General features: G+C 38.0%; 1 protein-coding gene across 1 annotated transcript in view; it reads right to left on the bottom strand.

The window, feature by feature from the left end:
• Nucleotides 1-15473, bottom strand: part of bmp7b (bone morphogenetic protein 7b) — a 33961-nt gene extending 18488 nt beyond the window's left edge. The window contains exon 1 of the mRNA XM_056732253.1: nt 14725-15473. Coding sequence (XP_056588231.1) covers nt 14725-15124 — 400 coding nt within the window. The 5' untranslated portion in view covers nt 15125-15473. The remainder of the gene's footprint in view (nt 1-14724) is intronic.
• Between the last annotated feature and the right edge of the window lie 218 nt (nt 15474-15691).

Genomic DNA, 15691 nt, shown 5'->3' with positions numbered 1-15691 from the left:
TGTGTGCAACTTTCCAGTTGTAAGTGTAGTAAACTCTTTTTAAAGCTTACAGCTTGGAAAACCACACTTTCAAAGTAGCCCCAACTCTTTTGTAGGTCATCCACACACAAAACAAATAAGCAACGATTTGTGTGGCAACATACGGCACTCAAAAACCCCTCTCACGCACACATTCATCCAGAAAGCCATCCACTTGGGCAAGAGTTCGGTTTCAATTGTACTGTTGCGCTGTTGTTTATTTTGTTAAATTAAATCCAGAGACTCTTAGTGAATTAATGAAACAATTCTGTTTAGCTCGAAGCCTGCCTGTGGTTTAAGCGTTTCCTAAATAAACTGATGTAATATTGGCCATATTCATTTTCCACACTAATTTGACACACGTTTCAGTTCCTCATAAAAGAAGCCTGTTTGCATTTATTGCTCGGCTCTAATGGGTTTTCATTTGGCTCAAGTCCTGCGATGCGTTTCTGTATACAAAGATTAATACAATATGAATACACACAAATATATGGATTCAGTCTCCAAATATGGAACACTTATCTATGATATCTATACAGATATAGATATTATAGATTCTTTATGTATGATTATAAGGATATATTATAACAGTTATAATAATGCTGTAAAAGATTTTGTTACTTAAAATTAGCAGAAATGAGCACTTGCATTTTTTGAATCATAAAGGAACTACAGTTTTTAGCTACAAATCATCTTTACTGACCAAATAAATCTTGAATGGCTTGAGGGTGAGTAAATCACAGCAAATTTTCATTTCATAGTGAGCTAATACTTCAGAATTGAATTGAATCCAAAAGACAATTATGACGTTTTTAGGTGTGCGCTCTGTCATTTTTAACCATTAAAAGACATTAATCACATAAAGAAATAGTCATTATAAACTGTCTTTAAAATTATTGACTTTGTCAATTGTTGGCTCATGAGGGGATGAGAGTTAAAGGGATAGTTCACCAAAAGATTAAAACTGTGTCATCATTATCAGCCTCATGTAATTTCTATACCTGTATAAACTGAGAAAGTTATTTGGAATTTCAATTTTCATTCTGGGAAATCATTGACCACCATAGTAGGAAAATTGAAATGGTAGTCAAAGGTGCCCAAGAACTATTTTCCTTAATTCTTTAAAATATCAAATTTTGTGTTTAGCAGAACAATTTTTTTATAACATCTTATCCAATTTATTCAATACTATGGTAGAACTGAAAATTGCTAACATTCTTCAGAATATTTGTATTTGTGTTCATCAGAACACAGTAATTTATTCATTTTAGTAAAAGATGACACAATTAAGATTTTTCGATGAAGTATCCCCTTAAGACATACCGAATTCTACCCATTCTATCTCAGTAAAATTACAGAGCACAACTTTAAGAGGTTTTTGTTTCATTTCCAGTTTTCCACAATAAATTGCATAGAAGACAACACGTGGCACAACTTACCACCCCCTTCTAATCTTTTAAAACTTCTAATCCTTTAAAGACTTTAAAGTCATATTGAGTCTCACCTCATGCAAGTAAATGCAAACTAAGTGCATCAATTAAAAGATTATTCTCCTCTCTAAATGTTTCCTGTTTCTTCTGAGGTAAAAGTGCACCAAAATACACATAAAACTACACACTAATTTTGTACTTGATATATAAAAATTTAATATTAGTCATTTTAAGAAAATCTATGTGTACTTACCTGTCATTTTAAACCTGTATGACTTTCTTTCTTCTGCAGAATACATTTTGAACAACGTTGGTAACCAAATAACGGTACCCATTCACCCACTTAAAACCGCTGTTGTTAGGTTACCAACGTTCTTCAAAATGTTTTCTGCAGAAGAAAGAAGTATCTTCTAGTGCTCTGCAGACGTAAATGATGACAAATGTTTCTGGGTGAACTATCCCTTTAAAGGCAGAGTAGTGGATGTTAAGATACTTCTAACCAGCATGACAAAAACGTTTCTGGACAGGATTTTCTACTCAGCCTTTAGGTACACTTACTGTCATTAAATAAAGTGTATTTTAGTGCTCTATTTTTTGTTTCCCAGTGTACACGCACTAGCTCTGGCACGACTGAAATCTCTGTATTTGCTTAACCACACTGAAGCTATTTACAGAACTAACAAAAGTGCTCAAAACTGAGATGGATCCAATCATATTCCTCTCTGTTGTCCTTCACATTCTTCTCTCTTCCTCCTGCGGTTTATTCTGTTGATTGGACTAAAGAAAACAACTGTTGCACTTTGTCTGATATTTCCCAGCACACAGTGAGACCTGTGGACTGCTGCTCTGTAACAATGTGTTACACAATGTCAATGCTCTTGAGCGGCACAGGGGTGAGTGAGAGAACAGCCGGGTTAAGACCTCCTATAAAATGTCTTTTTATCAGAAAGAAAGCAAGCAAGCTCAATCTTGGGACCAGCTTTAGTAACCGTGTTCTCCAACAGGTAGGTAGACAAGTTACAGTTTCCCAAGACAACATGTCAAGGCAAAGAAACTACAAACTCAACAAGAGGATACAAATTCAAGTCTCTTTCATTCTGTGCCAAGCACGCCGGCGGGGACGTTTTGTTCTCTCTAATATAAGGTAATCTTTTTCCATTCACTTGCTATGTTTATTAGCAAGACTTCATCAGTCACATCGATAACCAGTAAATACATGTTCTCAACCAAAAGATCGGACATGTGTAGACTATAGGCCAGCAGTTTCAAACTCTGAGATGTCCTTTCTTATATAGTGAAACTAACCCGTGTATGTGTGTGTTTTGTTGAGACTGAAGGAGGTGGGGGGCGTGTGCGTGTGTGTGTTTGGACTTTGAGCAGATAAAGTTCCTCACACAGCTGCTTTGGCCTGCAGATGCACAGAAACATCTGTATTAACCTCTGGCAGTGTCCCAGGGGCAGCCTGCCGAGAGCAAGAATGTTAGAAAGGCCCTTCCACAGAGACGAAAGCAGGGATGAAGAAAAAAGAGGCAAAAGAAGAAAGGGATAAACATGCTGAAAGCAGAAGAAAGGGTCAGGAAGTATCTGTTTAGAAACCCTTCTTAATGTTTTACCATTTAACAACAGCAGTTACTTTATTATGGCATTCAAAGGCATATTTACAGGTATATAACACAAAACATGTCCCACAATTTTACCTACAATTAGCTTTTAAAGAGCAACATTAAAGGTGCCGTGTGTACTTTTTATGGTGGATCTATTGACAGAAATGTAATATAATATGCATGTCTTCAGATGTTTATAAAGACCTTACATAATGAAGCGTTATGTTTTTATTATCTTAGAATGAGCTATTTCTATCTACATACACCGCGGATATGTGCATGGATATTGCATGAATTCCCTTGCATGAAATTCACCATGTTGTTTCTACAGTAGCCCTAAACGGACAAACTGCTCTACAGAACGTGTTTTGTAAATACTTGATCTCCTTAAGCAAAGAAGCGAAAACGTGACAACATCTTAGCTTTGTGTCAGCTGCCGTAGTGCTTCGAAAGGGAGGGGAAAAGTGAGCCGTTGATTGCAATTCGCAACCTCACCACTAGATGCTGCTTAAGATCACACAATTGTCCTTTCAGGGGGAAATTGAGACTTTGCTAATTAAATTAGCAAATTAAAAACAGGTGGTCAGTAAAATATTCAAATTGATTTGTTTTTCATAACTATTTTCCTGTTTTTAACCCGCTGTTAGGGCCGGATAATAAGCGTGAGTAAATGATGATGATTTTTGATTTGATGGATAAACTAAGCCTTTTAAATACTTAACTCCTCCACCCTGAACATTGACTGTGTGGTGCACTTAAACTTGCCAAGCACTTGTGCCAACACCCACACCTCTCACAAATAATAAAGTATTCAACAACTAAACAACGATCAAGTCCAAACAGGGCAATAAAGGGATGGTTACATAAAATTGAATTTGTTTCATAATTTACACATTCTCATGTCAGTCCAAACGTGTATGACTTTCTGCTGCAGAACACAAAAGAAGACATTTGAGGAATGTTGGTCACCAAACCTCCACTTAGTTTCAGTGTATTGAAACAAAACCACTGAAACATTTCTCGAAATATCTTCTTTAGTGTTCCACAGAAGAAAGAGTCAAATCCAGTAGATATGAACCATGGAAGTTAATGGGGGGGAAACTGTTTTGGTTATCAATCTTCTATATTGTTTGTGTTCTGCATAAAAAGAAAAACACACCATTTTTTTGCTCATCATTGATGTTAAATAATTAACAGTACATTTCCAATGTATTTTTATTCATCCATGATATATCTATAAAACACAGTATGGGGTATCTTCTTGTGATTCTAAATCAAACGTTGTGAGTCACACAGCATTTAATAACAAAACATTGCTAATCTTAACAAATTGACCTATTCCGCAATAGTTCTCCCACAAAGCCACTTAATACCTGACCTAACTTGCACTATAAAACAATACAACCTGACTGCCAGAAAATATCTCTCCAGAGATTGTGTGCGTGTGTGTGTAGTAAAAGGTAACTTCCATGAGGATTACCTATTGTTGTAGTGCGACTCATGAGAGTTTAATGCTCAGATGAGGGGCTCACAGAAATAAGGACACACACAGTCACACTTGTGATTCACCAAACCTCATGAGGCAGTACTTGCAGACTCAAAACAAAAGGTTTAAAGGGACAGTGCATCCAAATATAAGTAAACTGATATCTTGCAAAATCTCCACGCTGCTCAATACATTTTGGATAGTGACTGGCATTCCTAAACTTAACAAAATTAACGGAAGACAAGATTTTCATCAAATAACGACAACCGAAGGTCTTTCTGATTAGTTTTGTGTGATAGGCGACTACATTGTGTGATTTGCCAGGACAAATATTTGGGAATGATACTTTTAATTCCTTTAAATGTGTGTGTTTTTCTCTTAACCTCATCTATCCTTTTCCTCTAAGCATCTGGTAAGTATTAAATATTCGCTTTAATTTTCCATGTTCAGATGTGTGGCTTCTGATGCCAGGAGCTGTTTTATTTTAAGACCCCATTCATACAGATGTAAATGTGACTTAATACAAGAGCAGCGATCCATTAGGAGCTTAAGATCTAAAATGTGTCTTTCTTAAATCTCCCTTTATCTATCTATCTATCTATCTATCACAGATTCCACTCGCATGCCAGCCAGAGGTTTGCATGAGAGCCAGCTGTGACTAATGCTCTCGATAACGCATTAGCGAGCCTGAGAGACGCAAAACAGACCCACAAAAAAATGATAGGGTAATGAAGTCTCTTTTTCATGGCATGTAGCGGACAGGTCATTTCCTCACTCTGCGAGGCTCTTGGCACCCAAAGTGCATTTGGGTGAACTAACGGCATGGGTCGGGTCAGGTTAAACTCATTTCATCCTATTCCATCTTATTCTTAGAGTGGTGGTAACCTAATTTGTTATAGAATCACATTAGACTATCAAGACAACTACCTTAATGCTTCCTAAAATGGTTAAATGCCCTTTGATTAAAGACATAAACCATGAATTGGTTATCAGGAATGGGCTACAACAAATACAAACTTGAGCTTTATAAAATATGGACTGTTTTACCCAACGTCAAATTCTACTAAAATCAATTATGAGTCAAGTCTATCACGCTTCATGTGAGAAGCTTTATTTCTATTTATTTTGATGCTTGTGGCAGATGCCCTTATCCAAAGTAATTTTGAATACATTTAAAGTACATTTTACCATGTGTTCCCTAGGATTTGAATCCACAATCTGTGCACTTTCATACCACAACCAATTGAACAACAGGAACCATTATAAGGTCCCGTTTTTGTTATGATGCTCACGTAGATGTAGCTACAAATCAAGTCCCAAATAAGAGCTGTCACCAGGGGTGGGCTAAGGGCGCTGAAGCCACGAATGTTTTCAGTAAAGCCTTGAATGTTTTATTGCCAATGGCATGTACGAATCACTTAGGGGCCGTTTACATTTTGCGTCTTTGTTATTTATTTTAAATGTTGATGGATTGCAGGTGCACTCAAGCATAGCAATAACGCATACATGTACACAATTTTTCCAGGCGTGACGCTGCTGAAAATTCCGTCTTCACGGCGAGCGTGGCTCCTGGTTGCTTAGCAACGGCAGACGCCACGACAGCCCAAGCTCCCAGGCTCTTTGGAAAAAGAGAAAGTGCCATGGTTTGCATGTTCCACACATTTTACACACAAAATCTATATTCAAACACATATGTTGATGTATCTGCTCTAAGCACCGGATATCCACTCACCCTAGAAGCACCCTTGGCTGTCACAACAATTCTGTATTTGTGTGCCATTTACCCTGGAATATTAAGTAAACTAACAAAGTAAGAGTTGTGTCAAATACAAAAGAGAAGGTAGAGTACAGTGGTATAAAGAACAGAGTAGAGTAGAAGAGAATACAGTTAACATAAATGCATGTGTGTATGTAGCCTGTTAACTGTCACCCGTTCCGTACACGGGACACCTAAGTTTGCATCAATATTGTGCATATAATTTCTAATAGAATCATATCAAACTATATATCATTGGAAAGGTCTAAGACTCTAGAATACAGATTTCTTTGGTGTTTTTTTAAATAATTTATGTAGGGAGAGTAATTGATTATTTTTTATAAAGAGTGTGCTTCGATTTTTGTTATCCTTTTGCAAACCGTATTTTTTTAATGTATTTTTCAATCAAAGAAAAACATAAACTTTTTTATTTATTTTTTACAATACACCTAACAACATACCTTAAAAAAAGTATTTGTGTGTGCGATTTTTTTTAGCAATAATCAGCTACTTTTCTTTTTTCAACGAGACTAACCGTAAGTCTGTATTCCAAAGAATTCATGAGTTACCTCCATTTTAGTTACAACATGCGTTTTCATGTGTAGGCTCAAAAATGGCTCCGACAGTTAACAGGAGCTTTGTGTTCTGTGCTATGCAAACCAAGACCAGTTTTATAGCACTTATGCATTATTGCCCTTTTGTTGCAATGATTGCTTCCTTTGTTTGGCCTATTTTTAAGTCACCTGGGAAAAAAAGCGTCTCCAGTAGTGTAGAATAGAATAAAGTAGAACATAGTAGAATGAAATGAAGTAGAGTATAAACTGGAATAAATACCACAGCAACATTTATTTCTAAACTTTCGAAATATTTCTAATACAACATTTTGTAACAGAGTAGAATAGAGAATAGAGTAGAACATAATCCAACAGAATAGAACAGAATGCAATAAAATAGAATAAAACAGAGTAGAATAGAATACAGTACAATGGAACAGAATAGAGTAGAACATTATACAGCAGAATAGAACAGAATACAGTAAAACATAATTAAATTCAACAGACTAGAGTAGAATACAGTAAAATACAATAGAATAGAGGAAAATAGAGTGGAATAAAGCAGAATAGAATAGAGCAGAGCAGAATAAAGTACAATAAAGTGAAAAAGAGTAGAGTAAACTGGAATCGAATAGTCAAACAGAGTAGACTATGATACAACACAATAGAGAAAAATAGAATAGAATGGAATACAAAAAGAATAGAATTAAACTTAATCTAATAGAACAGTAGAATAAAGTTGTTAGTGAAATAGGACAAAGTAGAATATAGTAGAGTAGAGCAGCATACAGTATAATGGAGTGGAATAGATTAGAAAAGAGTTAACTAGAGTACAGTAGAATAGAATATAGTAGAATAAAATGGAATCTAATAGAGTGCCGCAACACAAAACAAAATAGAATGGAATAGAAAAGGGTACAAAAGAACTATAGTACAGCAGAGTTGAGCAGAGTGGAATAGAACAGAGTAGAATAGAGTACTATAGAGTAGAGTAGAATCGAATGGAGTAGAGCAGATGGATGTAGCTCACGTGGACTGTCATCCGGCAGGTGCTGATACCACTGAAGATCATTTTAAGCCTGTTTACATGAACACCCTCTGTGCACCATATATAAACTTCTTGAATTAGCAAGAGCTGCTGAGTTTGACTAAAACTTGACTACTGTAATGCATATAATAATTCTAGAATAATTCTACAACTACAATGTTGAGATGATTGATAACAATGTTAAATTTGAATGTGTTGCAATGACCAAGGAAAATAAGATATTTTGTATTGTTTTAAATGATGTTCTCCTTAATTTTTGTGGTTTTAATGTGTGTAATAATACTTTATTACATAATTAAAAAAAACTATTTCAAAATGTTTTTTTAATTTTCGATATTGGTTTTCGACCTAGTGCATACTAAATTTTTAATTCTACATTTTCGGCCCACAATTTTCATTTTGGTGCATCACTAGTACAGAGTAAACTAGATCAAAACATAATAAAATGAGCAGGTCTATTTTTCACTCTCTCCTAAGTTTCAATCAGAGCACTGTCAACACCTCAAATCTTCTCCCGCCTGCACTACTCTTGCCTGTGATGATGTCATCTTTACCTCTGAATTGTGCTACCCAGTTTAACATAAAGTGAAAAGAGAAAAGGAAACCTTGGAGGCGAAAGAGAGAATGTTGCAGTGACCAGAATTATAGTTCTCCCTATCAGACATGCCTGCATGTGTCCTGACATGTTTCGATGCAGACACATCACTCAGAAATGTAACTGTGACTTTAAAGGAATGAGTGGCTGATGGGCTCAGTTAAAGATCTAACGTTTTAATGATTGTATGTGATCACAAGATATGGAATAGCCATCATACAAAACCCTAGCTAATTCTCACTCCCTTTTTTTTAAAGGGGTCATATAGCGCAAATACGTCTTTTATTTGTCTTTGGTTTCTTGCCGATGCATGTGTTAGACACGTAAAATTTACGGATGCCCACCGAGACCCGAAACGCCTCGTGTAACCACACCCCCACAAATCTATGTCAGTTTGTGGTATGATTTGACTAAGACTGGCCAAATGTAGATGCAATTAAGGTGGACGTACCTGTCAGTACAATCGCTTTGGAACCTGATGCTCCAAATATGGTAAGAGGCGTTACATTTCCGCCACATGCTTGCAGTATTCGACCAATCACTATGCACTGGTTAACTGATAGATACAGAAATATACTGGAGTTACAAACATGTATGTTTTTGGTGTTTTAAATCATGTATACACATTGCATAACATCGAAAACAAATAATATTTGTTTTATCCGTGTCATATGACCCCTTTAAGTAAACTGTCCCTTTAAATCTGATTCTAACTGAGCGGATAGTAGATGAAAGTCTGAAACAGCCCTATCTCAATATTTCACACACGCATGTTCTATGTCCCTGGAGGGTTCACACACCCTCCGCCACACTGACTCATGTTGCATGCTCAGTGTTACATTTACATTTTACATACATGCCGTAAGCCATTTACACAGCTGGGCTTTTAACTTGGGTGACTCAGAGACTAAATGTCCCATGCCCTGGGGTCCAAAGAAATCAGAGACGCACCCACTTACTCTACACTGCTTGGAAACATCTCTGTTAACAATAGACCTAACAAAGTGCAGACACTCTTATAAACATTCAACTGACACAACGCTGGCTGAAAACATTACTCTGAAACGTTTAAGTTGCATACCTCAGGCACAGCTGCCTTTATAGAACTACCCAAGTACAAAGCATTTGCCTTAATTGTTCAAACAAAGTTTGGGTGAGTCACACCTGTGCTGGACCTCAAATCCAATTTAATTCAACACAGGAAAAAGATCCATACTCTTAAAGCAGCGGGAAACCCACATTTCGGTCGTAAATTGTGTTTCATGCTTATGAAACATTTGTAGCAACTGAGAGGGTCCAGCCGTGCCAAACAAAGCTTCTTTAGAGCCCGTTCTTCACCAGACCTCCCCACTGCGCTTTCAAGACATATCTGTGTAATCAGACCCATGACTGTTGTCATAATATTTTAGAAGGAGCGAATGCCACCCAGCTTCATTGAGAAAGAAAGGGAACTAATGTACTTTAGATGGAGGGCGCAAGAGCACTTTCTCTCCATCATTTGCGAGCTGCATCAGACAGACGGTGTTCACCCAAAAACAAATATTCTGTCATTATTTATTCCCCGTTATGTCATTTAAAATTTGTATATGACTCTTCTGTGGAACACAAAAGAAGATATTTTGAGAAATGTTTCGGGGGTTTTGTGACCATAAAATGGAAGTCAATTGGGGTCAATGTGGTCAGGTCACCAACATTCTTCAAAATATCTTATTTGCAGAAGAAAGAAAGTCATACAGGTTCGAAATGACATGATGGTGAATAAATTATCCTAAATAATGCTAACTGCTAAATATTGACTTGCTTTTATCTTTCAGGCACAGTCATCGACACCTCCTGCTCTTCAAAAAATGTGCGGGACAAGTCGCATCTGTTTACAATTCTGACCCTTTTTCCCAAAAAACGGCACCGGATGAATAATTATATTCACCCAAAGATTCAATAAAGCTGACCGAATCACGAGTTTCAGGCATTGAACTCACAAAGCTTCTATTCTCCCACATATATCATCCCTCAGCCAAGTATTTGTTTAAGACAGGCTATGACACGGATAATCTGATATAAACTCATGAGCGAGATGCATCCAAACAGCTTGTGCCCTTTTTTCCTAAATTGAAGAAAATTCCGTTAAGATTGTGAGACTTGGGGCCCTATCATACACTCTGCGCAATGCAGAGCCAGGAGCGACGCAAGTGTTTTTTGCTAGTTTCAGCCCAACACAGTTTTCATTTTCACGTCCTGCGCCACGTTGTTTAAATAGCAAATGCATTTGTGGCCATTTGTGCGCCCATGGGCTTGCTGGTCTGAAAACGAGGTCTGTTCAAGTGCATCATTGGGGCATTGCTATTCTGAGGCAACTGAAAAGACTGCGCCATTGACTGACTGAAACCTGGTCTAAAGTCAAGAGTTATTTAAAGAGCACATACACTCTACTTATTAAGGCTGTTTTTTTACTTGTGTGTCGGACCAATGCCGTAGCCTCTAAACCATAGGCAACCCGCCGGTTTTCATTTATACTTGTGCGTCATTGTCTGTGTCGACAGGCAATGGCCACTAGGCGTCTATCTCCACAGGCATGTTGCTTGCGTTGCCGAGACAAGACCCGAAGAAAAAGCGGTTTGTTTTGTACGCTGTCTTAGAAGCATTTAGCAGTGATAGCGGCAAGTCAACTGTCACTTATGCAGTTTGAGTTGTTAAATACAGAAAAACATGTAATTTTTTTAGACTATTCATGCGTAAATGCATACAAGTAAACCTGACACGTTTTTTTACCTGAAGGGAGGGGGTTCAAGCAGACCAATCACAGTGCTTGCGGTCTCTGCGTAGACTACAGCGTAAAAATCGGGCTTTACAAACACAATGATGTGTACACAATAATGCCAAATATAAGGAAAATAAATGGATTACAATGTAAAAGATGTATATCGTTGACATAAAGATAAAAATCTGGCGACTTTCTGGAGAAGCGTCCAGTCTTTGCTCTTTCAAATTCTGGCGTGTTAATAGCGAATCCGCCATGGCGCGAGCAAAACTGGCTCTTGGAGGGAATGGGAGATAAGACTCTGATTGGTTTACTGCATGTTTTGCCCAAAACACACCCATGACTCATTAAGAGAATAGGGACTACCCTTTAGACCATGTGGCTGGCGTGCAGACCATTTATCCTAGTAAAAACTAGTAAAAGTGGATCCGAACACGCCCTAAGTGCACTTGCCCCTTGCGCTTTAGACTATGCACTTAGATCGTTAAAAAGGGCCCTAAGAGTTACTTATAAATAATTTATTTTTTTAGGTAACCATTAAGAAAATAATTTTCAGTATTAAGAAATTGTTTGGAAAAAAACGTATCACTAGCGTAAACATGACTAGTGGAGTCACATAGGGTTGCTGTGAGAATTTCTATGAATTATTTTGTTTTCAAATGTTTTCCCTCCTGCTTATGTGAAACATCTTTGTAATAATTGACTGCCAAGTTTATGGATCACAGATTCAGGAGAAAAAGTGAATATTTCTCCTAATTCAATATAAACTGCCTCTGAAAATGAGGTGAACACATATCTGCACATTCCTTTTGTAAAACGCTGCAGGGAAAGTCTCTGTTAACATTGTGTTTAATATAAAAGGTGCGCTGTCGCAGTTAAAGCAGGTGGGGGTTTGGTTAAATAGAGCAGGCAATGGCAGGTTGTTTGATTGAAAGCGTGTGTCTCTCCTCAGGTAAGAAAGAAACCCAAGCAGAGAGAGAGAGAGAGAGAGAGGGAGAGAGAGAGAGGGAGAGACTCTGCTTGCCAGCTTGTTCAAAATAGGCACAATGCAGTGGTCCTCTGGATAATTACACATTTCAGAATAAGAAACACTGTCACTTCCCTTGAGCTTGTCATACACACACAACCAGTGTTGGGTAAGTTACTCTGAAAAAATAATTAAATACTAGTAGTTATTAAATGTATATTCAATAGTGTAATGAGATTACTGTACAAATTGCTCAGTACAAAAATGATTGAACTACTTATTACTAATATTCTTTATATATCCTAGATCAACATAGATTTGCATTGATTCAAGGAAAGACATTCAATGGCTTATTTAAGCTATTCATATTAATAATATAATAACTAACTACATCAATTACTCTTATTAACTGACCAAAGTATACAAATGTAAGAAAGATACATTATTCCCTTATTTTACTCCAAAAAGTAAATAATTACTTTGTAACTAGTTACACACAACGCTGCACAAAACACACATAAATATTAGTTTAATTAATTAATAGTGAATTGTAAGGGGCTGTGTCCACCGAGCCACGTTTTTTTTTAAAACACCAGCAGTTGAGGTTCATCCCTAAAAATTCAGCCATTTTTTAAAGCTCAGCGTATCCGCTTGAAAACAAAGCCCCCCCCGCACTGTTTAAGCGCCCGCAACCTGCGTTTTCAGTCGGCACCACCTCAGCAACGTAAAAGGGCCTGTGTGAATCTGTAGCTTAAGGGGTTTTAAATGTAGTTTATTGTAGTTTATCCAAAAGCAAAAAATGTCACTATTTATTCGCCTTTACTATAACTTTCATCCGTGGTAAAAAATTTTTTTTAGAAAAATGTCTGTTTTTGAATTCATAAACAATGGAAGACAATGGTGGTCTAAAATATATTCTTTCGTGTTATGCAGAGGGAAGAAAGTCATACAGGTTTGGAATGACATGAGAGTGTATGACTTTGACACAAAAGAAGATATTTTGAAGAAAGTTGGGTACCGAACAGCGCCGGCACCCATTCACTTTTATTGTTTGTACACAAAACCAATGAAAGTGAATGGATGCTGGTTAACAAAATTCTTCAAAATATCTTCTTCTGTGTTCTGCGGATGAAAGAAAGTCATACAGGTTTGATATGACGAGAGGGTGAGTAAATGATGACAGAATTTTCATTTTTGGGTGAACTATCACTTTAATTTCAAATCCATACAACACAAGTTTGTCCATTTTTTCTATGCAAGTTGTCCTTTGGTCATCTTTATACCCTAGTATACTGTTGTCTTGACACCAGCGATGAATATGTGACATCCATAAAGATTACCATAAAGTGGTGCCCACCATAGACAATGGGGGAAACACATCCCCTCAATTTTCACATAAATAATCAATCACCATTTCACAATCCTATAATTTTGATTTGGAAGCCCCCGAGATATAATATCTGTTTACATTCGTGCATGAATCAACCAATAAGCTTTAACTAGCGCATATACTCTGTCCAATGACATCTCTCTTATCTAACATGGCTTTTGTACCTTAAAGAATTCAGATCATAGCTGAACTATCACATCTACCCCTATACCCATTTTGCCAATAAACAGTGACACAAATCACACCCTTAACAACCTGATTGCTCTTTATCACAGCCTAAATCACAAATTGCACGGCAATATAGTGCTTATGCGCAGTTGATGACTTTTTAATGGGAAACTATTCTTTGATAGGACTGGTGCCAGGTGCTTATGAAACATCCAGCTACGCCAAGAAACCCATCTACAGATGGGTGGGTTAGATGTTAGAGATGGATGACAAATAGCTGTTATTTTGGCTCTACCCTGCAGTTTTTCAAATGCTTTAAAATAAATGCAAAAAGTGCATCTTGTCTGAGACAATACTTGCACGACAGTTGAGCAAATGTCATGAGACGTACTTTGCACTTAGCAAAACACTTCTGTCTCTGTCAGCTTATATCATTACTGCCAAGGAAAAGACAGAAGATAAAGAGCCTGTTGAGCTCACAGACAGCCAACCCTGAACACCTGAACATCAGCGGAGGACACAGCTGGCCCTGAGACAGCAGACGCTTGGGAATGTAACAGCGCTTATTATCACTGGGCCAAAAACACACAATACAAATATAGGTTTGTGTTCAACAGCATTAAGAGCTGGAAACCTCTCCAAGGTTACGACTTGGGCAGATAAGTGGCCAACTAAAATCAAACAAACAATGCAGCGGACAACTATGCATGTTTTTTGGCTCAGGAACAAATCAAATATCTAGGACTCGAAGGGGGGAAATCTCCATTCTGTGGTCTGTTATTATTCACTCAACCCTGTTATTATCTCATTTCTGTGTCAGATCTTTCCTGTCAATGCCACGACATGAAAAGGCTGGGTATGTTACTGGTCAACATGTTTTGACTGCGCTTAAATTTTAATAATTTTTTGACACACAACAAAGATTGGCATCCTATCAGTAACCGTCTTACCTAGATTTACAAAACTCATCACCATGTCCGCGTCGTTTAGGAAGTTGTTATCCTGTAGGGTGGCGATTGGCGGTCCCTGAGTGGTAAAAACGGGTTTGTACGGGTACGAATAGCCCTCCTCGTCTCCCTCAGTGGACATGGCATTGTACAGATCCAGCATGAACATCGGCGCGGCGTTATGCTTGCCGTGGAGGTGCGGCCGCGGCCGGTGCGGTAACCCGAGGATTGACAGGATCTCGCGCTGCATCTCCCGGCGCTCCTGGCTCTTCAGTCGCCGGTGGATGAAACTCGAGTGCACCTCGTTATCCAAAGTAAAGTTTGTGAAGACCGTTTCAGCCAGGACGCAGTATCCCCACACCAGCAACAGCACGAGACCGCTTAAATCCAGTAACGAAACCATAACTTTTGTTCAGCTTTAAACGTTCACAAAATTAAGGGAGTCAATCCAAATGGATGATGCGTTGATTTAAACGGCTACAGTCGGTATGAGTTATAACGTTACCTCATTTTACCTCTCTTTAATAGAGACGAGCGCATTCACAAACGCACTTGTAACCTGTGCGTTTCTGGAGCGTTTTTCTGGAGCGCTCAACCTGCAGAGACGCACGGAGTCTGATGCGTGTTTCCAGTTTGGATAGCAAACTTGAGGAGGCGCAGCGCGCAGGGAGGAGCAAAGGGGCAAATACGCAAAACCGCGAACAAAGCGCAAGAACGGAGTGGAAGGTATGAGAACGAAAGGACTGATAACGGGGAAGGCCTCGGGTTATCTCTGTCTCCGTCCAATGCGTTTAGCGGATGCCCGTTTTCAGAAATGCACCTGCGCCAGAGACGATGTCGTTCTGACGCGCGTCTCTCTCTCTCTCTCTCTCTCAATCTCTCTCTCTCTCTCTTTCAGTGTGTGTATGAACGATATTGCAATAAGTCAGTGAGAGTTTATTATAATGTTTTTATTAGTGCTGGAGATCTT

The sequence above is a fragment of the Triplophysa dalaica genome, chromosome 20, assembly GCF_015846415.1.
Source record: "Triplophysa dalaica isolate WHDGS20190420 chromosome 20, ASM1584641v1, whole genome shotgun sequence".
Taxonomy (NCBI): domain Eukaryota; kingdom Metazoa; phylum Chordata; class Actinopteri; order Cypriniformes; family Nemacheilidae; genus Triplophysa; species Triplophysa dalaica.
This window is presented reverse-complemented; position numbering and strand designations above follow the sequence as displayed.